The sequence below is a fragment of the Scyliorhinus torazame genome, chromosome 5 (assembly GCF_047496885.1).
Source record: "Scyliorhinus torazame isolate Kashiwa2021f chromosome 5, sScyTor2.1, whole genome shotgun sequence".
Taxonomy (NCBI): Eukaryota; Metazoa; Chordata; class Chondrichthyes; order Carcharhiniformes; family Scyliorhinidae; genus Scyliorhinus; species Scyliorhinus torazame.
In genome coordinates this window covers 175,152,619-175,178,376 of record NC_092711.1, presented here as the reverse complement: position 1 = coordinate 175,178,376, position 25,758 = coordinate 175,152,619, and the positions used below count along the sequence as shown (strand labels likewise).

Here is a 25,758-nt window from a genome sequence, read left to right as displayed (position 1 = left end):
TACAGATCCAGAGATGGGGTAACCCCAGGTTAAAGAGGTGTGAATTGTGTCAAGCCAGGACAGTTGGGAGAATTTCGCAGGCCAGATGGTGGGGGATGAATGTAATGCAACATGAATCCTAGGTCCCGGTTGAGGCCGCACTCCTGTGTGCAGAACTTGGCTATAAGTTTCTGCTCGGCGATTCTGCGTTGTCACGCGGCCTGAAGGCCGCCTGACATTAATAAGTTCCATCCAACCATCAGACTCACCATGGACTACTCTCCAAAATCAGTTGCATTCTTGGACACACTCGTCTCCATCAAGGACGGTCACCTCAGCACTTCGCTTTACCGCAAACCCACGGATAACTTCACGATGCTCCACTTCTCCAGCTTCCATCCTAAACACATTAAAGAAGCCATCCCCTATGGACAAGCTCTCCGCATACACAGGATCTGCTCAGACGAGGAGGAGCGTAACAGACATCTACAGTCGTTGAAAGATGCCCTCGTACGAACGGGATATGGTGCTCGACTCATCGATCGACAGTTCCAACGCGCCACAACAAAAAACCGCACCAACCTCCTCTGAAGACAAACATGGGACACAACCGACAGAATACCCTTCGTCGTCCAGTACTTACCCGGTGCGGAGAAACTACAACATCTTGTTCACAGCCTTCAACACATCATCGATGAAGATGAACATCTTGCCAAGGTCATCCCCACACCCCCACTACTTGCCTTCAAACAACTGCACAACCTCAAACAAACCATTATTTGCAGCAAACTACCCAGCCTTCAGAACAGTGACCATGACACCACACAAACCTGCCATGGCAAACTCTGCAAGATGTGCCAGATCATCGACATGGATACAACCATTACACATGAGAACACCACCCACCCAGGTATGCGGTACATACTCGTGCGACTCGGCCAACGTTGTCTACCTCATACGCTGCGGAAAGGATGTCCCGAAGCGTGGTACATTGGCGAGACCGTGCAGACGCTGCAACAACGAATGAATGGACATCGCGCGACAATCACCAGGCAGGAATGTTCCCTTCCAGTCAGGGAACACTTCAGCAGTCAAGGGCATTCAGCCTCTGATCTCCGGGTTAGCGTTCTCCAAGGCGGCCTTCAGGACGCGTGACAATGCAGAATCGCCGAGCAGAAACTTATAGCCAAGTTCCGCACACATGAGTGCGGCCTCAACCGGGACCTGGGATTCATGTCGCATTACATTCATCCCCCACCATCTGGCCTGCAAAATCCTCCCAACTGTCCTGGCTTGACACAATTCACACCTCTTTAACCTGGGGTTACCCCATCTCTGTATCCGTAAAGATTTAATCACCTGCTAATGCTCGTATTCTAAGCATTGTCTGGCATCTTTGAATCTGTCTATATATATGTTTCTGGAACATACCTCTTCATTCACCTGAGAAAGGAGCAGCGCTCCGAAAGCTAGTGACATCGAAACAAACTTGTTGGACTTTAACCTGGTGTTGTAAGACTTCTTACTGTGCTCACCCTAGTCCAACGCCGGCATCTCCATATCATCTCTTGAAGACATTTGCTCCCTCAGCTTGACACATTACGACACTTGGATTTCATTCAGCAGCCCAATCCATGCCGACTGTAGAGAAAGCAAATCAGTCCTATCCCCCTCAATATCCCCGTTACTCTGCAAGTTTATTTCCTCACACTTTTATTTTGAAATGATGATTGTCTGTGCTTCCTCCACCCTCATAGGCAGCGAGTTGCAGATCTCTCGCATCTCACTGTTGAAATAACTATCTCCTTCACAGCCCCATCAGTCTCCCCTCCTGTAATCAAGTCCTATATATTACACACATTTTAGTGCGGTATTATTGAGTGTTTACTGGGAAAAGCAGAACGAGAATGGAGGGAGAATGTGCGCGATGGAGATTTACAGCTTTTGGGAAACAAGAGATGAAAGAATGTTCCATAGCAACTAGAATTGTCTGTTCTGAATTTCTATCCTGCACTGACAGTGATGTCTTTTGTAAACAGTTTTTACAGAATATTAGAAGAGGACGAATTCCAGTCAGATCTCTCAGACGTCACGACGCGATCTGACAGAGTCACTCGATTCTTTGGGGCTGAATATTATCAGACTTTGAATCTAGGAGAAGAAAAGTTTGTCTCCTCTGTTGGCTTCAAAGGATTTTCAGCAACTTTGCAACCTGAAAAGCACCGAGACACACACACCTGAGTGAGAGTGTCCCAGTGCAGATATTGAATGAGCTTCAACCAGCCACACAGCCCAAAGAAACATCACACCATTCAGAGAGGGGAAAATCCATACACGTGTTCGCTGTGAAGACAAGGTTTCAACTGATCATCAGACTTGGAGAGAGTCACATATTGCATGGAGCAACCATGGAAATGTGGGGTCTGTGGCAAGAGATTCAAATACCCGTCACAACTGGAGGCTCATCGCCGCCGTCACACTGGGGAGAGACCGTTCATCTGCCCTGAGTGTGGAAGCGGTTTGAGTCATTTATCCACCTTGCAATCCCACCAGCGAATTCACACTGGGGAGAGGCCGTTCACTTGCCTTGAGTGTGGGCAGGGATTTACTCAGTCATCCAACCTATTGAGACATCAGCGAATTCACACTGGGGAGAGACCATTCACCTGCCCTGAGTGTGGGAAGGGATTCAGTAATTCATCAGACCTGTATAAACATGAGCAAATTCACACTGGGGAGAGACCATTCACCTGTCCTGAGTGTGGGAAGGGATTCAGTAATTCATCAGACCTGTATAAACATGAGCAAATTCACACTGTGGAAAGGCCATTCACTTGCTCTGAATGTGGGAAGGGATTCAGTGATTCATCTAAACTGCTGCGACACAAGCGAGTTCACACTGGGGATAGGCCGTTCACCTGCTCCGTGTGTGGTAAGGGATTTGGTGCTTTACCGACTCTACTGACACACCAGCGAGTACACACTGGGGAGAGGCCTTTCACCTGTTCTGAGTGTGAGAAGGCTTTCACTCATTCATGCAGCCTGCAGGAACACAGGCGAGTTCACACTGGGGAGAGGCTGTTCTCCTGTTCTGAATGTGGGAAAGGATTCACTCGGTCTGCACACGTGCTGAGACACCAGTGTGTTCACACCGGGGAGAGCCCATTCACCTGCTCTGAGTGTGGAAAGGGATTCACTCAGTTACCGCATCTGCAGACACATCAACGCATTCACAAGTCATTACAAAGGTTGGATTCTGCTGTTTTTGCTGCTGTTAATCACATCCAGGACTGAGCCATGTTCATTCTGACACTTGGTGAAGTGGGAGCGTCGGAGGCTTTCTTTCTGCTGGACTGGCCGGTCTCACGACTTTGCTTCCAGTGGGCTGATGCTCTTTGAGCCTGGGAGAGCACATTTCCTCTGAAATGATCCACAAAAGCTGATGCAGGACATGTATTTTATCATGGATAGTAAATAGCATTTTCCCCCCATTATAGGTGGATCTAAAATAAATACATGAAGAACTGGAAAAACACAGCAGGTCTGGCAGCATCTGTGGAGAGAAACAGAGTTAACGTTTCACGTCCAATGAAACTCTACTTCAGAACTAAAGAGAGGGAGAAATGTGATGGGTTTGAAGCTGGTGAGAAAGGGGGGAGGGTGTAAGATCTACACTTTCCTGTTGTTGCATATATTAAGTAACGCCGACCGTTTCGGGTGCCATGTAATTTTATTTGGTATCTATTGATTGATTATAACAGAAATTCTTATTCCAGAATTTACAGGGTTCTCAGTTCAGCCCTTGCCTGCAAAAGACTGTTTTGAGAATCAGATTATCCTTAGTAACTTACAGAACGACTTGAATTCAAAATACAATGTAATGGTTTCTTTGCTCAAAGCAAACAGCCACATAGGTTAGAAATAAAGATGGAAAATATGAAACAAAGATAATAGATCACTTCTTAGGCAAAAGATATTGGATGATTCTAGAATAGAATACCCTAAAACTATTACCTTTAAGGAATTTGTTCTCAGTCTAAGTCAATCTATTCCTGCCCCTGCAATATGCTGATTAGTTTGGATAGGTCTTCAATACATTTGGTTCGATGATTGGGTTGTCAATCTTCAATATGCAACATTATCAGTCTTGTTGCATCTTCAAATTCTTTAGTTTGTGTTGGTATGCAAAATCTGTTCTGATCATTGCACTGGTCTGCGCTTTGTCTTTTATGATTCCTTCTTTCAGCCAATGGAAGGCTTATATGAACTCTAATGTCAACCTAACCTTCAATAGAAATGTTGCACTTGCTCAGCTTGTTGCCAGCTGTTCCTTGCCAACAGATATTCATTTTGCAGAAGCAAGCAATATCCATTTTGCAAAGGCAAGCAATATCCATTTTGCACAGTCATGATGGAATCCATTTTCCATTGTTTCTGATTGAGCTTTTTAAGTCAATTATTAATTCGATTTATTAATTAACCCTCTTTTAACTAAAATAAATAGCTAGTTTCTTTCAGAGGGTCAGGTAGAACAAAAGGTAAAGTCAGGGATTGGTTGGAGGGTGGGTAAGATTAAATGTCAAAAATATCCTGGAACAAAAGGGAAAGGGAGAGGTAATGGTTGTAGTAAAGAATTAAAACATTGGTCCAGAGTAAGTGTTAATGGCAGAATAAAGGACAACTCTGTCTGGAAGCAAAAACCATGTAAACAAGATGCAGACTGGCACTCGGCAAAAAAAACAAATCAAAATGGAGGAGAGAGTTCAGGGTCTGAAGTTGTTGAACTCAATGTTGAGTCCAGAAGGCTGTAAAGTGCCTCATGGGAAGATGAGGGGCTGTTGGTCCAGCTTGTGTTGGGCTTCTCCGGAACATTGCAGCAGGCCGAGGTCAGAAATGTGAGCCTGAGAGCAAGGTGGTGAATTCTAATAGCAGCAAGCGGAAGGTCAGGGTCATGCTTGTGGACTGAGCGGAGTTTTCCACAAAGAGGGCAGGGAACAGGCTACAGGTGAATTAAAGAGAAACCATTTGTGTCCAGAATATTGTGAATATCCTTTTACTCGGGTTGTCTATGATCCTCAAGTCATTTTCTGGACTTTGATTTCCCGTGTTCTGCTTCATTAATAAACTTTTATCAGTAAAAACATTTGATTTTTCTGGACTTTTCATTATTAGATTGATGTTGTTCAGGGAAAGTGGGTGAGAGGAGTTGACAGGCTCTTTAACAGAAAGAGAATTTCTCTAAGGTAATTGGCAAAGGAGTCAAAGGGGGAGATTTTATTTTATTTTATTTATTGACACAGTGAGTTGTTCTGAGTGACTGATACAACAATTGGTTGGAGGCCCATTTCCCAGTCAGCCCTCCAGCACCTTCCTGTCTCTCTGTTAGTGCGACGCCCATCTGGTGCGCAGGCCCCGTTATTCTCAGCTAAATTCAGCCTCAGCTCCGTCGCCTGGCTGTCATTGACACGAGCAATAGAGACAGAAAGGTGCCCGAGGCTCGGATGGGAAGTCAAAACCTTTGGCTCTAAACTAACACTTTAAAATCTGTCCGTCAAATCCATGTTATTTATACTGGGGATTTTATTAGATTTAGGCACTGGAGGCAAAGGTGGGGTTTTTAAAGGGTAACTTTCCCTTTCTAACTTTGTATTGTATAGTGTCAACCTTGTCTCATGGGCAGCTCTCTCACCTATGAGTCAAAAGGTTGTGGGTTCAAATTCCAGTCCAGGGACCCGAGGACAAAATTCTATTCCAACATTCCTATTCCCGGCATTGAGGGACTGTTGCACTATCAGAACAGCCTTCTTTCAAATAAGATGCTAGACTGAGGCCCTGTCTGCCCCTCTCAGGTGGATGTAAAAGTTCCCACAGCCACTATTTTGAAGAAGAGCAGGGGAGTTATCCCCGATGTCCGGGTCAATATTTATCCCTCAATCAACATAACTAAAAACACATCAACTGCTCATTATCACATTGCTGTGTGTGGGATCTTGCTCTGTGTAAATTGGCTGCTGTGTTTCCTACGTTACAACAGTGACTACACTTCAAAAGTACTTCATTGGCTGTAAAGCACTTTGCGACGTTCTGTGGCTGTGAAAGGCTCTATAGAAATGCATTTTTAAATTTATGTTTTCTGATCTTGTTATCTGGAACTTTATTGATTTCAGCCACACCCAACTTAGCATTTAATAAATTCACTTTGGTTCAGACAAGGCAATTAAAGCATAGACAGAATTCTCTTGATATTAAATTTAAAAAGTTTATTCAAAGAAACTTTGATTTTTATAACTTCATATGGGTGATTAGTCTGTAGAAGCGTAACCCTTTCTGGCTCCTTCTTTGACAGTAATTCTTGTGCAATTCAGCCTCGGGAGTCTGGCTCCTTCTTTGACAGTAATTTCCTTGGAACTCGGCCTCGGGAGTCTTCAGTACTTGGCCAGCGAGGAAGACCTTCAGAACCTCTACTTTTATCCCCAAAATGACCATTACCTCACGTCAGAGTTGGGCCTGTTGTAACATGAATTTTGGTCAATTTGGTCACTGGATTAATTTAATTGGATCCCCAATTACTGACTCCACCTTCTCTCATTATCTCAGACAGGAATACAAAAGAACTTATTCAAACTATCCCTTTATCTGATTCTATACAATCCCTTATTAATACAGTTTCAAATGTTGAGGCTAATCAGAGCTTGAAGGTCTCTCTTGCCAGTACAGTTATCCTCATTGCACATTCTTTACAGACACAACAATTAAGCTTTTAAATTTATACAGCAAATAAAACTCAGACTCTTACTGTAACTTGCTGATTGATTATTTAATTGTTACTCACTTAAGGCTCATTACTTATTCAGCCATCTGTTACTGACTGGTTGCTAAATAATAGTTATCTTTAATTAATACATTTGGTTAATACAATATCCACTGGTTGAAAAAGACTGTTTTATGGAAGACAAACACTTTCTTTCTTACTAACTTTGATTGGATTGAATAATGAGTCTTAGACTTGAGCCAGACTTTGGCAGGATATGATCTTCTGTAGCTTTACAAAATTCTGGAACAATTTGTTACTTTAAACAATTTTGCCTTATTCATCAGTTTCTAGAAACAGTTTCGTTTATCCAGAATGAATTTTTAAAATAAAGCTCCAGTCAGGATTCAGAGTTGAACATGGCTTCCTTAACCTTGTTACTTATAACAGTCAAGATGGACGAGTGACTGATTTTTAAAACTAAATATTATTAATGAGACATACCCAGAACTTCTGACATTGCAACAGTGACTATACTTCAAAAATACTTCAAAGGCTGTAAAAAGCTTTAGGTGATTGTGTGGTCACGAAAGGTGCTATAGAAATAGATACAGAATCCCTTGAGTGCAGAAGGAGGCCATTTAGCAAATCGAGTTGGCACCGACTCTTCCAAAGAGCACTCTACCCATATCCACTCATCCATAACCCCATAACCTAACCTGCACATCCCTGGTCACTGAGGGGCAATTTATCAGGGCTAATCCACCAAACCCATACATCTTTGGACTGTGGGAGGAAACCAGAGCACTTGGAGGAAACCCACACAGACACAGGAGGACGTCCAAACTCCACACAGACAGTGACCATGGCCAGAATCGAACATGGGCCCCTGGTGCTGTGAGGCAACAGGGCCAACCACTGTGCCACTCAAATAAATGTAATTTATTTTTAGAACTAGTCCCCAACCTTGGATATATCACACTCGGTCCATTCACAAAGATCATCAATAAAGACTGAGTCTTGATTTTGTGCAACAATCATGCCTTTCTTTCCATTGCAAATCCCCTGTGAAAATCCAAACACAGCGTATCGTGAAAGTATTTAAAACAGAACGAGTTGTTGTGATTTGGGATTCACTGCCTGACAAAGGTGCAGGAAGTAAATTCAACTGTAACTTTCAAAAGGGAACTGGACAGATTCTGTGGGAAAAGAAACTTGCCAGGTGATGGGACCAAATTGATTGTTCATTTAAAGGGATAGTATGGGAATGGTGGGCTGAATGCCTCCTTCTGTACTCTCTGATTCTCTTTCACATTTGAAGAAAATGTTAGTCTTGAACAAGAGTTTGGCAATATTTGAGAAATACCTGAACCCCACTTCCTACGAGGGGGTAGAAGCAGAGACGATGGAATGTTTCCAAAAGGAAATTGGATGGGCTTTTGAGGGAAATAAACTGACAGGGATACGGGAATAGAACAGGGCAACCATTTGATCAATAGAAATCTACAAGTTGTGAATCTTTGGAATTCTCTACCCCAGAGGGCTGTGGGAGATCAGTCATTGAGTGTGTTTAAAGCAGAGACTGACAGATTTCTAAATCCCAGTAACACAAAGGGATATGGGGATAGTGTGGGGGAAAAGGCATTGAAGTGGATGATCAGCCATGATCGTACTGAATGGTGGAGCAGGCTCGACGGGCTGAATGGCCAACTCCTGCTCCTATGTTCCAATGATACAAAGATAGGTAGGAAAGTAAGTTGTGAAGAGGACATAAGGAGGTTAAAAAGGTATATGTTAAATGAGTGGGACAAAATCTGGCAAATTGAGAATAAAGTGGAAAAATGTGAAAATTGTCAACTTTGGCAGGAAGAATAAAAAAGCTTATTATCTGAATGGTGAGGGATTGCAGAGCTCTGAGATTCAGAGGGACCTGGGTGTCCAAGAGCATGAATCACAAAAGGCGAGTATACACGTACAGCAAGTAATTAGGAAAGTAAATAGGAATGTTATTGTTTATTGTGAGGGGAATTGAATACAAAAGTAGGGAGGTTAACCTTCAGTTATACAGGACATTGGTGAGACCACATCTGGAGCACTGTGTACAGTATCACTCTCATTTAAGGAATGATGTAAATGTGTTGGAAGCAGTTCAGAGAAGGTTTACTGGACTCATACCTGGAATTGGAGGCTGGTCTTATGAGGAATGATTGGACAGGCTGGGCTTGTGTCCAATGGAGATTAGGTGACTTGATTGAACCGTATAAGATCCTGAGGGGCCTTGACATAGTGGATGTGGAAAGGATGTTTTCTCTTGTGGGAGAATCTAGAAATTAGAGTCACTTTAAAAGAAAGCACTTTCCCCAACTGAGGAAGGAGCAGTGCTCCGAAAGCTAGTGATTCGAAACAAACCTATTGGACTTTAACCTGGTGTTGTCAGACTTCTTACTGTTTCCCATTTAAGGCAAAGGAGAGCTTTTTTTCTCTGAGAGGTTTGTGAGACTTTAGAACTCTTCCTCAAAGGGCAGTGGCAGTAGATTCTTTGACTATTTTAAAGGCAGAGCTGGATAGATTCTTGCCAAGCAAGGGGGTGAAAGGTTATTGGAGGGGGGGGGGCAGCAGGAATAAGACCCAAATAAGACAATAAGAAATAGGAACAGCTGTTGGCCATTTGGCCCTTCGAGTCAGCTCCAACTTTCAATTGGATCATAGCTATCTGACATTTCTCGCGTCCACTTTCTGGCCCTTTCCCCATAATCGTTGATTCCCTCACTGATCAAGAATCTATCTCAGCATTAAATATAACAAGGACTCTGTCCCCACAGCTCTCACAGTTCCAAAGACTCTCAATCCTCAAGAGACAAAATTCCTCCTCATCTTAATCTTAAATTGACATCTCTTTATTCTGAGACTATGCCCTCTGGTCCTAGATTCTCCCACGAGGGAAACATCCTCTCAGCATTTACCCTGTCAAGCCCCTTAAGAATCCTGTATGTTTCAATGAGATCACCTCTCAATCTTCTACATTCCAATGAGTAGAGTCTCAACCTGTTCAACCTTTGCTCCTAAGACAATCCCTCCATACCTGGGATCTGGGATGAACCTTCTCTGAGCCACCACCAATGAAATAACATCTTTTATTAAATAAAGGGACCAAAACTGCTCTCTGTTCTCCAGATGTGATCTCACCAGCACCTTGTACAGCTGCAGCAAGACTTCCCGACTCTTATACTCCATCCCCCTTGGAATCAGGGCCAACATTCCATTAGCCTTCCTGATTACCTGCTGCACCTGTCTGCTAGCTTTTTGTGTTTCGTGCACAAGTTCCCCAAGTCCCTTTGTGTTGTAGCTTTCTGCAGTTTTCCTCCAATTAAATAATACTGTTCTTTTGTTCTCCCTTCCAAAATGAACTTCACATTTTCCCACATTATACTCCAGCTGTTTTAGCTCACTGGGCTAAATAGCTGGCTTGTATTGCAGAACAAGGCAGCAGCGCGGGTTCAATTCCCATACCGGCCTCCCCGAACAGGCGCCGGAATGTGGCGACTAGGGGCTTTTCACAGTAACTTCATTGAAGCCTACTTGTGACAATGAACGATTATTTTTAACTTTTTGCCCACTTATGTAACCCCTCAATGTCCCGTTGCAAACTGTATCCCTCTCGCAACTTGCCTTTCCACCTATTTTTGTATCGTCTGCAAATTCGGCCTGATGAGGTACCTTGTTGAACACCGTCTAGAAATTCAAATACAACACACCTACTGGTTCCCCTCTCTCCACTTTAGTTGCGGCGTCCTCGAAGAATTCTGCTAAATTAATCAGACACAATTTTCTTGCATGAAGCCATGCTGACTCTGCTTAATTTTATTATGATTTTCCAAAAGTGTTGGTATTACTTCCTTACTAATTGATTTCAACATTTTTACAGTGATAAATGTTATTGTAATTGGTCTATAGTTTCCAACTTTTTCCCTCACTCCCTTTTTGACTAGCGGTGTCACATTGGCAGTTTCCCAAACCTCCAGTAACTTCTCCAGAATCCAAGGATTTTTGGAACATTACAATCAATGCGTCCACTTTCTCTGTAGTTATTTCTTTTAGGATCTCAGGATGCAGCCATCAGGTCCAGGGGATTTATCTGCCTTTAGCCCCATTAGTTTGTCTCAGACTGCTTCTCCAGTGATGGGATTTAATTCCTGCCCTGCATTCTTTCGTATTAGTGGGATGTTCCAATATCTTCCACAGTAAAGACTGATGCATAATATCTGTTTAGATCCTCTGCCAATTCTTTGTTTCCCATAACTAGCTCCCAGATTTATTTTCTAAGGGGCCAGTGTGGAGTTGAGGTGTCAATCAGATCAGCCGGGAATTTATTGAATGATGGGAGCAGGCTCGAGGGGCCGAGTGGCCTACTCCTGCTCCTAATTCATATGTTATGACATCCTTTATAATAGATTGTAGCATTTTCCCTCCTACTGATGTCAGGCTAATGGCTCTGTGGTTCCCCGTTTTCTCTCTCCCTCCTTAAATAGTGGGGTTACATTTACCACCTTCCAATTTGCAGGAACCATTCCAGAATCTAGAGCATTTTGAAAGACGATCATCAATATATCCACTGTCTCTACAGCCACCTCTTTCAACACTCTGGGATGTAGAGCATCAGCTTTTGAGAATATAATAATAATCACTTATTGTCACAAGTAGGCTTCAATTAAGTTAGAGAAAAGCCCCTCGTCGCCACATTCCGGCGGCTATTCGGGGAGGCCGGTACGGGAATAGAGCCTGTGCTGCTGGTATTGCATTTCAAGTCAGCTGTTTAGCCCACTGTGCTAAACCAGCCCAGTTTATGAACTTTCAACCACATTAATTTATCCAGGACTACTAATCTCGGTCAGTTTCTGTGGTCACTCGTCCCTTGGTTCCCTAGTGTTTGTGGGACAATTTCTGTATCTTCCTCCATGAAGACAGACACACATTGTTTAGTTTCTCTGCCATTTCCTTATTCCCCATTATAAACTCTCCTGTCTCTGCCTGGAATGGACCCACATTGGTCTTTGCTAATCTTTTCCTTTTCACATTCCTATCGGAGCTTTTCCAGTCGGTTTTTATATTGTCTTGCCCATTTGCTCTCATATTCTGTTTTCTCGTTCTTTATCAGTTTCTTGGTCCTCCTTTGCTGAATTCTAAAACATGTTCCCAATCCTCAGGCTTACTAATATTTGGCCACTTTATGAGGTTCATCCTTTGATCTAATAGAATCTTTAACTTTTCTTGTAGCCACAGTTGCATCACCTTTCCAGTTCGATTTTTGTTTCTCAAAAGAATATTTTATATAAATACGTAACAATTCCTTAACAGCTCGTGATTGCCTGTCTATCATCATACCTTTTATTCTAATTTCCCAATCCATGCAGACAACTTGCTCCTCATACCTCAACAGTTTTCTTCTCTCAGAAACACTCAGATAAAGTTTTTAAACCATGTAACCACCAGAGCTCATCTTCATGGCAACGTGGCATGCATTGGGGTGCTCCAAACAGAAATGGGAAGGAAACATCTTCTAACTTCCAAACACCCTTTCATGCTTTGATCCTTGTGAAATTGGAAACCACGTATTCGCAACAAGGCTGAAAGAGCATCAGCCCACTGGAGACAAAGTCGTGAGACCAGCAGTCCAGCAAAAAGAAACCGTCCGATCCACCCCATTGACCAACTGACAGATTCAATGAAATATAATCCTGAATGGATTTGAGAACAGAAATAATAACAGCAGAATTCAACCCCTATAATCACTTGTGAAATTGTTGGTGTCTCAGCAGGCGCCATGAATCATAAAATCCTGTCCCACACAGAGAGCAGGTGAATGGCCTCTCCCCAGTGTGAACTCGCTGATGTCTCTGAAGGTTGGATGACTGTCTAAATCCCTTCCTACACTGAGAGCAGGTGAATGGCTTCTCCCCAGTGTGAACTCGCTGGTGTGACTTCAGTTTGGATAACACAGTGAATCCCTTCTCACACTGAGAGCAGGTGAATGGCCTCTCCCCAGTGTGAATTTGCTGATGTTTCCGCAGGTTAGATGATTCACTGAATCCCTTCCCACACTGAGAGCAGGAGAATGGTCTCTCTCCAGTGTGGACTCGCTGATGTTTCCGCAGGTTAGATGAATCACTGAATCCCTTCCCACACTGAGAGCAGGTGAACGGCCTCTCCCCAGTGTGAACTCGCTGGTGACTCTGCAGGTGGGATAACTGAGTGAATGCCTTCCCACACGGCGAGCAGATGAATGGTTTCTCCCGAGGGCAAGTTTTCTGGTGTAACTCCAGGTGGGATAACTGAGTGAATCCCTTCCCACACTGACGGCAGGTTAAATGCCTCTCTCCAGTGTGAACTCGCTGGTGTGACTGCAGGTGCGATAACTGAGAGAATCCCTTCCCACACTGAGAGCAGTTGAATGGCCTCTCGCCAGTGTGAATTCGCTCATGTGTTCGTAGAGTGTATGACTGAATGAATCTCTTCCCACACTGAAAGCAGGTGAATGGCTTCTCCCCAGTGTGAACTCGCTGATGTTTCTGCAAGGTGGATGAATGTCTGAATCCCTTCCCACACTGAGAGCAGGTGAACGGCTTCTCCCCACTGTGAACTTGCTGGTGTCTCTGCAGGGTGCATGCACGACTGAATCCCTTCCCACACACAGAGCAGGTGAATGGACTCTCCCCAGTGTGAATGCGTCGATGAATCTCCAACAGAGAAGGGGCTCTGTATCCCTTCCCGCAGTCCCCACATTTCCACGGTTTCTCCATGCTTTGGGTCTCCTCGTGTCTGTCCAGGTCAGACAATCAGTTAAAGTCTTATTCACACACAGAACACATGTACGGTCTCTCCCTGCTTGAATGGTGCAATGTTTTTTTCAGACTGTGTAACTGGTTAAAGCTCTTTCCACATTCAGTGCTCTGGAACACTCATCTGGTGTGTGAGTCTCGGTGCTTTTCCAGTCACGCTGATGTTTAAAATCTTTTGAAGCTAATAGATCGGACAAAAAATTTCTCCTTCTAGATTCAAAGGCCGATAATATTCAGGCCCCAACGAATCGAGTGAATCTGACAGTTCTCAGACGTGATTTTTGAGATTTCCGCCTGTAATTCCTCCTCTTGTATTATCCTGGAAAAGGAATTATCACTGTCAGTACAGAATCATAGCATTTACAGTGCGGAAGGAGGCCATTCGGCCCATCGAGTCTGCAATGGCCCTTGAAAAGAGCACCCCACTTAAGCCCACACCTCCACCCCACCCTCGTAACCTCACCAAACCTTTTGGACACTAAAGGCAATCTAGCATGGCCAATCCACTTAACCTGCACATCCATACTCCCAGCGTATGTTGATCCACTGAAATTCGCACAATGCCACAACTGACCCACAGCATACAAGATCTCCCTGGCCTTACACTCATCCCTGGAGCATCTCGACAAGGACTCCTACGTCAGACTCCTATTGATTGACTACAGTTCTGCTTAAACACCATAATCTCAGCCAAGCTCATTTCAAAACTCCAAAACCTCGGACTTGCTCCTCCCTCTGTAACTGGAACCTTGACTTCCTAACCCATAGACACAATCAGTAAGGATAAACAACAACACCTCCTCCATGATAGTCCTCAATACTGGGGCCCCGCAAGGCTGCGTACTTAACCCTCCTACTATACTCGTTATACACACGTCACAAAATCCAGCTCCAACTCAATCTACAAGTTTGTTGATGACACGACCGTCGTGGATCGGATATCAAACACCGATGAGTCAGAGTAAAGGAGGGAGATAGAGAACCATGTGGCATGGTGTAATGATCTCTCCCTCACTGTCAGCAAAACTAAGGAGCTGGTCATTGACTTCAGGAAACGAAGGGTCGTACACACCCCTGTCTGCATTAATGGTGCGGAGGTGGAAATGACTTACAGCTTCAATTTCCGAGGTGTACACATGACCAACAACCTGCCCTGGTCGACACACAACGACGTTGCAACCAAGAAAGCACAACAGCGCCTATACATCCTCAGCAAACTAAGGAAATTTGTCACGTCCGCACTGACCCATACCAATTTTTACAGATGCACCACAGAAAGCATCCAATCTGGCTGCATCACAGCCTGATATGGTAACTGCTCGCCGAAGACCGTAAGAAACTACAGAGTCATGAACACGGCCCAGTCCATCATGCGAACACACCTCCCATCCATTGACTCTGTCTACAACTCTCGCAGCCTTGCGAAAGTGGGCAGCATAATCAAAGAACCTTCCCACCCTGGTCATTCTCTCTTCCAACCTCTTCCATTGGGCAAAAGATACAAAAGTCTGAAAACACGCACTTATAGATTCAAAAACAGCTTCTTCCCCGTTGTTACCAGACACCTGAATGACCCTCTTATGAACGGAACTGATCTCTCCACGAATCTTCTCCACTGTGCAGCACTACAATTTATATGCTTCAGACAATGTCTATGTATTTACATTATGTATTTATCGTATGATCTATGTTTTTCATGTATGGAATGAGCTGTCTGCACTGTACGGAGAACAATACTTTTCACAATACCTCGGATCATGTGACAATAAATCTAGCTAAGGTACTACGTTACAAAAATAAAAATAATATTAAATGTAATTTATTACAGAACTGCAAATATATCTAATCTGTATCATGTAAGGACAAAAGACATATCTCTGTCCTATATTAACTTACTGTTCCCTTAAATGTCAGCCATGTCTTGGGAAAACCAGGCCTTAAATTGTGAACATTGGGAAAGAGACCATCCTTTTAGCCAGACAAATAAATGTGTCAAGCTGAGGGAACAAAGGATGTTTTGAGAGAGAGAGACCTGGGCCAAGGTTTCCAGAGTCTGCACCCTCCCTGGATTCACTTCCTTTCCCTTCAGTTGCTGCAAGTCACCAATTGAAGGTGAGAATGAGAAAAGAAATGGAAAGGGGGAGTAAAGAACGTGTTTTACTCCCAGATGTTGGAGACAGGAGGAAGTTTTAGTCCAACTTCCGTTTTGTGTCGCCACAATGGAGCCCTGCCTGAATCAGCCAATAGAAATCAGCTTCTCAGAGGTGACGTCTCCTGGTTCCAGTGCGCAGGCTCGGCGCCCCGAATTGTTCCCCCTCCCCCGACACATCCTCGAGACAAGGTTTCCAGGCAACCGGCTGACGGCTTCGGCCAGAGCGAGAAGCCGCTTGGTAATCTCCCCGGTCCGGGACTGCTCATGTCCAAGCGAGAAGGGAAGCTGCGCATGTGCAGTACAGAGCCCACCCCTTGACCTTCCAGCTGACGTATTGACCAATGGAAACATTTGGGGGACCGGAAGGACTCTTGGCTTCCAGCCAGTCAGACGGCAGGTTTTGTGTGAATGGAGATTGAGCTTCACACAAACTGAAGCTCCCTCCTGTCTCCAACATCTGGGAGTACAACACTTTCTTTTCTCCCCCTTTCCATTTTTTTTCTCATTCTCACCTTCAATTGGTCACTTGCAGCAACTGAAGGGAAAGGAAGTGAATCCAGGGAGGGTGCCGACTCTGGAAAGCTTGGCCCAGGTCTCTCTCTCTCTCTTTCTTAAAGACATTGACATATTTTGCTCCCTCAGCTTGACACATTTATTTGTCTGACTAAAAGGATAGTCTCTTTCCTAATGTTCACAGTTAAAGGACTGGTTTCCCCAAGTCAATCAGACCCACACTGCCTGATTCCCAATCCAATGTATTTAAAGATCTCAGAAGCCCGACCCCAAACCTTAAATGTTGTTCTGATCCTGTCACAACATTGTTTTGGAACTCACTAGTACCACCACATAGGCAGTCATCAACATGTGCCATAAAGATGCCCGAGAGTTTCCTGCCATGGTACCAATAAAGCACGGCAGCTTCTGCCTTCAAGTGGAGACAACCCGACTTGAACAAAACTGACCTGAGAAGTAAGATACACTCTGAAACATCGTTCAAAACATAGACACACTTATTTAACTTCCAAAGTCTTCCATCTACATCTGGCACATTTTTAGGACGTTGCAGAAACACTGCCCTTGGGAAGGGATTCCCCAGCACAACTGCAGCTTTTATGTTTCTTGACTCACATTCCCAAGAAAATGTCGTGAAAAGGACCAAAGAAATTTCAAAATGACCTTTCCTGCTGTGGGCGAGTCCACTCTGACTTCTTGTCTCCGAAGGGTTTTTCAAATCCCTCAGCCACTAACCTCACCTTGGGCCTGATAAGTTGCATCCGGTTGGACCTTTTCTGTGCAGATCCATCGATGTCATGATGCTGGCTGACCCCTATCTGGGACCTCTGAACAAAAGCCAAACTCTCTCCAACTGCCTAACTCTTTCTGTTTAGCCTCCCGTACGGCTTTATCTCCTCATGTCGGCAGCAACAAAACCCTCTCGGTCACGGGGACTTCAGCATTGCCCCCAAACATATCCTTGGTATAAAACTGACAATTCCCTGTGTGAAATGTTCCAGTTATTGAAATTACATCGAATAGAGATCAAAGAAACAGACCAGAAACAGATCGCTGAGGTTCTTTGGCAGTCCCAGTGGTCAGTAAGACTGAATTAAACACAGGTGGTATAAAGCAAACAATGCACTGTCCACGGAGATTTTCCTTTAATCAGAGCCGTCAGTGGATCTTGTTCCTAACACCAGGTTGTTGTGGAGTCCAGAGTTGGTGAAAGTTTGGGAATCTTTATTACAAACATGCAGGGAAATGCTTCAGCGAACTGAAGCATCTCAAGGAGTAGTTACAATAACATAATTTATACACAGTGCAGTTACAGCTGGCTAGGCTGTTTTGTCGGCAAGTTAGTGGCAAAGTACAGGATCTAAAGGAAACAACTCGAAAACAGCTCACACTTATTGGCTATAGTGACTTCATCTTTCACAAAACACATCTCGGAAAACAACAGCTAGATTAGTAATCCAGAGACCCAGGGTAATGCAATAGGGATCCAGGTTCGGCAGATGATGAAATTTAAGTTAATAAAAAATCTGGAATTAAAAGTCACGATTTAAAAAAAAAAAAATTGAAAGTACATAATTAATTTTTACCAATTAAGGGGCAATTTAGCGTGGCCAATCCACCCAGCCTGCACATCTTTGGGTTGTGGGGGCGAAACCCATGCAAACATGGGGAGAACGTGCAATCTCCACACGGACGGTGACTCAGATCCGGGATCGAACCTGGAACCTCGGCGCCATGAGGCAGAAATGTTAACCACTGCGCTGCCCTACAAGTCATCGATGACCATGAAAGCATTGTCGATAGTTATAAAAACCCATCTGGTTACTTTTAGATCCACCTGTCGTGGGGGAAAAACACTATTTACTATCCAGGATAAAGGAAATGTACTTCAGCTTTCATGGATCATTTTAGTGGAAATGTGCTCTCCCAGGCTCAAAGAACATCAGCCCACTGGAAGCAAAGTCGTAAGACCAGCCAGTCCAGCAGAAAGAAACCCTCCGACCCTCCCACTTCACCAAGTGTCAGAATGAACAAAGTTTGATTTGATTAAATTTATTGCCACATGCACCAAGGTACAGTGAAACGTATTGTTCTGCGTGCAATACAGACAGATCATTCTGTACATGAAAAAACATAGGATATATGATAAATACACAATATAAATACATAGACATTGGGTGAAGCATCCAGAGTGTAGTGCTATTCAGTCGATGAAGATGTGTGGAGAGATCAGTTCAGTCCATAAGAGGGTCATTCAGGAGTCTGGTAACAGCGGGAAAAAAAATGTTTTTGAATTTGTTCGTGCGTGTTCTCAGATTTTTGTATCTCCTGCCCGATGGAAGAGATTGGAAGAGAGAATAACCTTGGTGGGAGGGGTCTTTGATTTTGCTGCCCGCTTTCCCAAAGCAGCGGGAGGTGTAGACAGAGTCAATGGATGGGACGCAGGTTTATGTGATGGACTGGGCTGTGTTCACAACTCTCTGTCGTTTCTCACAGTCTTGGGCTGAGCTGTTGCCATACTAAGCTGTGATGCAGCCAGATAAGATGTTTTCTGTGGCGCATCTGTAAAGATTGGTAAAAGTCAATGATAATTGTTATAACCTGCCTGCTTACCACTGGCTGGGGACTAATATCAATCCCACAATCCTTAGGAGTATGAGCTTCCCCAATGAGGGGGGGGGGGGGGGGGGGGCAGATAAATCATTAGCAGAGTCCCTGCATAAATAGAGCTGGCCAGTCTGAAACCAGCTGGAGAGGAGTGAGCAACAAGAGAGTATTGCTGATGCATATATATGTATATAAAATTGTAAATAAATGTTATTTCTTTCTATTCTAAATTCGTGCTGGATTCTTTGTAGCCCTCACAAAAATAATGATCTTTATTGTTGTCACAAGTAGGCTTACATTAACACTGCAATGAAGTTACTGTGAAAATCTCCTAGTCACCACACTCTGGCGCCTGTTCGGGTACACTGAGGGAGAATCCAAATGTCCAATCACGTCTTTCAGGACTTGTGGGAGGAAACCAGAGCACCTGGAGGAAACCCACGCAGACACAGGGGAAACGTGCTGACACCGCACAGACAGTGAACCAAGGCGGGAATCGAACCTGGGACCCTGGAGCTGTGAAGCAACAATGCTAACCACTTATGCTACCGTGCCACACATGAGGCATTGGACATGCTGAATTTCCTTAGTTTCATGACGAAGTACAGGTTTCTTAGTCGTAGCGTCGATGTGGGTGGGTCAGGACATAATGTTGGTGATGTGCACACCTCGGAATTTGAAGCTGTCAACCAGCTCCACCTCCGCACCTTTGATGCAGACAGGGGTGTGTATGATACTTTGCTTCCTGATAATGACCAGCTCCTTAGTTTTGCTGACATTGAGGGAGAGATTGTTGTTATTACACCATGCCACTAGGTTCTCTATCTCCCTCCTGGACTCTGACTCATCGTTGTTTGATATCCGACCCATTATGGTCGTGCCATCAGCAAACTTGTAGATGAAGCGGGAGCAGATTTTGCCACCCAATCGTGTGTATAACGAGTATAGTAGGGGGCTAAGTACGTAGCCTTGTGGGGCCCCGGTATTGAGGACTATCATGGAGGAGGGTGTTGTTTATCCTTAGTGATTGTGGTCCATGTACCAGGAAGTCGAGGATCCAGTTGCAGAGGGAGGAGCCAAGTCCTAAATTTTGGAGTAAACTTTGGACATGAGTTTGGCTGGGATTATGGTGTTGAAGGCAAAACTGTAGTCAATGAATAAGAGTCTGACGTAAGAGTCCTTGTTGTCGAGATGCTCCAGGGGCAAGTATAGGGCCAGTGAGAGGTGTCTGCTGTGGACCGGTTGTGGCGGTATGCGAATTGCAGTGTATCAAGGAATGCTGGGAGTATGGAATTGATGTGTCCAACATCTCGAAGCAATTCATAATGATCGATGTCAAGGCCACCAGACGGTATTCATTGAGGCAGGTTGCCTGGTTCTTCTTTGACACCAGTATGATAATGGTCTTCTTGAAGCAGGTGGGAACCTCAGAACGGAGTAGGGACAGGATGAGGATGTCCGCGAATACACCTGCCACTTGGTCAGCGCAGGATCTGGGTGCACGACCAGGGATCCCATCAGGACCGGGTGCTTTCCGAGAGTTCACTTTCAAGAAGGCCGATCTGATTTTGGAGGCTGTGACCGTGGGCATGGGCGTGTCCAAGGCTGCTGGGGCAGTTGACAACGGTTTGTTGGTTTCCTGCTCGAAACAAGCACAGCATGCATTGAGTTTGTCGGGAAGGGGTGCGCTGTTGCTGAAGATTCTACTCAGCTTTATTTTGTAGCCCATTATATTGTTTAGGCCTTGCCACAACCGACGAGAGTCCACATCATCGCTTAGTTTGGTATTGTCACTTGGGAGTCCCTGTTGGCTTTGCGGAGGTCGTACCTATATTTCTTCTATAGGTCAGGGTTGCCTGCCTTGAATGCCTCAGGCGTGGCCTTCAGTCGGGAGTGAATCTCCCGATTAACCCATGGTTTCTGGTTGGGTAATGTACGTACTACCTTTTTTGACACACAATCTTCTACACACTTGCTGATGAAGTCTGTGATGGTGCTGGCATACTCGTTCAGGTTAGCTGCTGAGTTCTTAAATATGGACCAGTCCATTGACTTCAAGCAGTCGTGTAGGAGCTCTTCCTTTGCCTCGACTTTCTTAACCGGATTCTCTTGCATAAGTTTCTGCTCGTCAGCCGGGAGAAGGAGCACCGTCTTGTGGTCCGATTTTCCGAAGTGCAGTCAGGGGATGGATCATCAGGCGCCCTTGATATTTGTGTAGCAGTGGTCAAGGATGTTGGGACCCCTGTCGGGATAGGAGATGTGTTGGTAGAATTTTGGCAGTACACTCGAGGTTGGCCTGGGTAAAGTCCCCGGCCACGATGAACAAGGCCTCCGGGTATTCGGTTTCATTGTTATTTATAGCGGTTACAATTCATCAAGCGCCTTCTTCACTTCCAGCTGGAGTGGGATGTAGACCGCCGTGATGATGGCAGAAGTGAACTCTGTGGAAGGTAGTATGGGCGGCACTTCACAGTCGGGTATTTCAGGTCCGGGGAGCAGTCGTTCGCCAGGGTCGCCACATCCGAGCACCAGGAGGGGTCGGCGAGGAGGCAAATCCCTCCACCCACTCCAGGTTCAGTACTGGATGTGATTAACAGCAGGAATAACAGCAGAATCCAACCTAACATCACTTGTGAACCCTTTGGTGTCTCAACATGTTGGATGACTGAGTGAATCCCTTCCCGCAGTGAGAGCAGGTGAATGGCTTCTTTCCAGTGTGGACTCGCTGGTGTGTCAACAGGGCAGATGAATCACTAAATCTCTTCCCACAATCAGAGCAGGTGAATCGACTCTCCCCAGTGTGAACTCGCTGGTGTCTCCGCAATGTGGATAATGTTTGAAACCTCTTTGTGCAGTGAGAGCAGCTGAGCGGTCTCTCCTCAGTGTGAATGCACTGGTGTTCCATCAGTACCTGAGAGCTTTTAAACCCACTCCCACAGTCGGAGCATTTAAAGGGTCTCTCATTGGTGTGAGTGACATTGTGGTTCAACAAGTGGGATGACTGAGTGAATCTTTTCTCAGTCGGAGAGGTGAACGCGCTCTCCCCGGTGTGGCCTCGCTCGTGTTTCATCAGGTTGGATGAGGTTCTAAAGCTCTTTGTGCAGTGAGAGCAGCTGAACGGTCTCTCCTCAGTGTGAATGCGCTGGTGGATCATCAGAACCTGAGAGCTTTTGAAACCCCTCCCACAGTCAGTGCATTTAAAGGGTCTCTCATTGGTGTGAGTGACATTGTGGCTCAGCAGGTTGGGTAACTGACTGAAACCCTTCCCACACACAGTGCAGATGAATGGCCTCTCTCTAGTATGAACTCGCTGGTGTGTCTGCAGGTTGGGTAAATGAGTGAATTCCTTCCCACACACAGTGCAGGTGAATGGCCTCGCCCCGGTGTGGACTTGATGGTGTCTCTGCAGATGGGATAACCGAGTGAATTCCTTCCCACAGTCAGAGCAGGTGAATGGCCTCAACCCAGTGTGAACTCGTTCGTGTCTCCGCAGGTTGCCAATGTCAGTGAATCCCTTTTCACACTGAGAGCAGGTGAAAGGCTTCTCTCCAGTGTGACTGCGTTGATGCCTTTCCAGCTCATGTGGGGCTCTGAATCCCTTCCCACATACAGTGCAGGTGAACGGCTTCTCTCCAGTGTGACTGTGTTGATGCCATTCCAGCCCGTATGGGCCTTTGAATCCCTTCCCACAATCCTCACATTTCCATGGTTTCTCCATGGTTTGGGTGATCTTGCGTCTCACCACGTTGGACGATCAGTTGAAGCCTCGTCCACACACAGAACACATGTACAGTCTCTCCCTGATATGAATGGTGTAGTATTTTTTCAGACCATGTAACTGGTTAAAGCTGTTTCCACAGTCAGTGCTCTGTAACAGTCTCACACGGGTGTGTGTGTGTGTCTCAGTGCTTTCCCAGACACTCTGATGTTTAAAATCTCTTGAAGCAGACAGAATAGACAAACATTTCTCCTTCTAGATTCAAAGGCCGATGATCTTCGGTACCCAAGAATTGACTGACTCAGTCAGTTCTTGACGTGATATTTAGTTTGAGATATCGACCTCAAACTCCTCTCGTTGTAACTTCCTGCAAAAAGATTTTACAAAAATCATCGTCAGTACAGGATAGAAATTCAGAACAGACAATTCTAGTTTCTTTCGAATAATTTTAGCTCTCTCTCTTTCCCTCAAACGCTCTAAATCTCCATTCCACACACTCTCCCTCCAGTCTCACTCTGCTGTATCTAATATTCACCCTCCCAATTCTCCTGAAGGCACTGATTCAGGCTGATTGATATATCCAAGCTCACTGCTTCCTGTCCTGGACACAGAGGCTGCCAGACAGATATATGTCTCTGTTACTGGATGATAAATGTGTGTAATATACAGACTGGATTCACTTCCTTCCCCTCCCAATTCTTATGAAGGTGCTGATTGATGCTGATCAACAAATCTAAACTCACGACCAACCTGTACAAGAGTAGAGACTCTCCATATAAGTATATTTACTGATTAGAGATGGGGTGATTCTGAGGAAGAATGTTATTTAGCCATGGCGTGGTCATGAGGAGGAACCCATTGCCCACAAGGGTTGTGGAAGTCGAGATGATCAACAATTCAAAATAAAATATGAAGAAAATAAGCTTTCAGGTGAACAGGGATATCGAGGGGGAATGGGACTGACTGGATTGCTGTACAGAGAGTCAGCATTGACTTGAGTTACCAAATGGATTCGGTCATTGCTGTAATGACTGTATGACTGGAAATATATAATGTAGGTACAGTACTATTTACAAAACTAGAAATAATAATACATGTATTTTATTACAGAACCATCAATAACATATCTGATACATTCCATATAACACTAGATATATCTCTGTCCAATATAACATTTTTAAAAATTCATTTACAGGGTGTGGACATCGATGATTAGGCCAGCATTTATTGCCCATCCCTAGTTGCCCTTCACAAGTTGGTGATGAGTTGCCTTCTTGAACCGCTGCAGTCCTTGAGTTGTAGGTACATCTCCTGTGCTGTCAGGGAAGGGGTTCCAGGATGTCGTCCCAGCAACAATGAAGGAAGGATGATATATTTCCAAGTCCGGCTGGTGAGTGACTTGGAGGTGAACCTCCAGGTAGTGGGGTTCCCAGGTATCTGCTGCTTTTGTCCTTCTAGATAGTAGTGGTCGTGGGTTTGGAAGGTGCTGCCTGAGGAACCTTGGTGAGTTACTGCAGTGCACAGTATAGATGGTATGCACGGCTGCCACAGTTCGCCGGTGACGGAGGGTGTGAATATTTGTGGAATGGGGAGTAGTCAAGCAGGCTGCTTTGTTCTGGATGGTGTAGAGCAGCATCTTGAGCGTTGTTGGAGCTGCACTCAACCAGGCAAGTGGTGATTATTCTATTATACGCCTGACTTGTACCTTGTATATGGGGGACAGGCTTTGGGGGTCAGGAGGTGCGTTACTCGCTGTAGTCTTTGACCTGCCCTGGTGGCCACTGTATTAATATGGCTGGTCCAGTTCAGTTTCTGATCAATGGTAACCCTCAGGATCTTGGTTGTGGAGGATTTAGCGATGGTAATGCCACTGAATGTCAAGGGGCGGTGGTTAGATTCTCCTTTGTAGGAGATGGTCATTGCCTGGCACTTGTGTAGCACAAATGTAACTTGCCACTTATCAGCCCACTTCTGGATACAGTCCAGGTCTTGCTGCATTTGGACATGGACTGCTTCATTATCTGAGTCGTCGCGAAAAGTGCTGAACATTGTGCATCCCCACTTCTCACCTTATGATGGAAGGGAGGTCACTGATGAAGCAGCTAACCATGGGTGGGTCTGGGAATGTGCCCTGATGAACTCCTGGAGCTGAGATGATTGACCGCCAACCACCACAACCAAGTTCCTTTGTGCCAGGTATGACTCCAACCAGCGGAGAGTTCTCCCCCGATTCCCATTGACTACAGTTTAGCTGGGTCTCCTTGATGTCATACTCGGTCAAATGCTGCCTTGATGCCAAGGGCAGTCACTCTCACCTCACCTCTGGCATTCAGCCCTTTCATCTATGTTTGAACCAAGGCCGTAATGAGGTCAGGGGCTGAGTGACCCTGGCGGAACCCAAACTGAGCAACCGTGAGCAGGTTATTGCTGAGTAAAGTGCTGTTTGATTGCACTGTTGATGACTCCTTCCACCACTTCTGCTGATGATGGAAATAGACTGATAGGGAAGGAATTGGCTGGGTTGAATTATGTCCTGTTTACTGTCCCCTTAAATGTCAGCCATATCCTGGAGAAAGAAGCCCTTTAATTGTGAACATTAGGAAAGATACGATCCTTTTAGCCAGACAAATAAATGTGTCAAGCTGAGGGAGCAAAGGATGTCAATATCTGGACCAACCTTTGCCTGGGCCAACCTTTGCAGAGTCTGCACCCTCCCTGGATTCACTTCCTTTCCCTTCAGTTGCTACAAGTCACCAATTGAAGGTGAGAATGAGAAAAGAAAGTGTTTTACTCACAGATGTTGGAGACAGGAGTCTGTGTGCAGCTCAAGCTCATTCAGGGTTGGAGGAACAACAGCTTTGCTCGGCAGAAACCTCCATGTCCAGCTTCCGCATTGAGACAATAGGGGAGGTCTGATTGACGGAGGAGCAGAGTCCTTCCGGTCCTCCAATCTTCCCATTGGTCACAACTCAGCAGAGTCAGCGGAGGTGAGCTCCCTCTGCACATGCGCAGTGTCCCCTCTCCCTGAGACATGCGCAGTCCCGGGTTGGGGAGAGAGGGAATCATCGATCGCCGGAACTGTCAGCCGGTTGGCTGGAGACCTTGTCTCGAGGATGCGGAGGGGAGGGGGAAAAATGGACGGGGGCGGGGCTCCATATCCGCGCGCGGGGCGAGTGTACGCAAATACAGCGACGCCGCCGCG

The 25,758-nt window shown here is 45.2% G+C and overlaps 3 protein-coding genes across 3 annotated transcripts in view; 1 reads left to right on the top strand and 2 right to left on the bottom strand.

The window, feature by feature from the left end:
* Window positions 1–2,256: 2,256 nt before the first annotated feature.
* LOC140422388 (uncharacterized) overlaps window positions 2,257–25,758 on the top strand; it is a 57,159-nt gene continuing 33,657 nt past the window's right edge. The window contains exons 1-2 of the mRNA XM_072507410.1: window positions 2,257–3,215; window positions 15,829–15,835. Of these exons, the coding sequence (XP_072363511.1) occupies window positions 2,377–3,215; window positions 15,829–15,835 (846 nt within the window). The 5' untranslated portion in view covers window positions 2,257–2,376. The remainder of the gene's footprint in view (window positions 3,216–15,828; window positions 15,836–25,758) is intronic.
* On the bottom strand, window positions 6,225–15,997 carry LOC140422384 (uncharacterized). Its single transcript, XM_072507402.1, has 2 exons — window positions 15,463–15,997; window positions 6,225–13,885 (listed from the first exon to the last, which is right to left on the bottom strand). The coding sequence occupies exon 2, from the start codon at window positions 13,525–13,527 to the stop codon at window positions 12,517–12,519; it is 1,011 nt and encodes a 336-aa protein (XP_072363503.1). The 5' UTR covers window positions 13,528–13,885; window positions 15,463–15,997; the 3' UTR covers window positions 6,225–12,516.
* LOC140422381 (uncharacterized) lies at window positions 18,932–25,442 on the bottom strand. The gene is made up of 2 exons (XM_072507398.1): window positions 25,352–25,442; window positions 18,932–22,923 (listed from the first exon to the last, which is right to left on the bottom strand). Exon 2 carries the CDS (start codon window positions 22,554–22,556, stop codon window positions 21,465–21,467), a length of 1,092 nt encoding a protein of 363 aa, XP_072363499.1. The 5' UTR covers window positions 22,557–22,923; window positions 25,352–25,442; the 3' UTR covers window positions 18,932–21,464.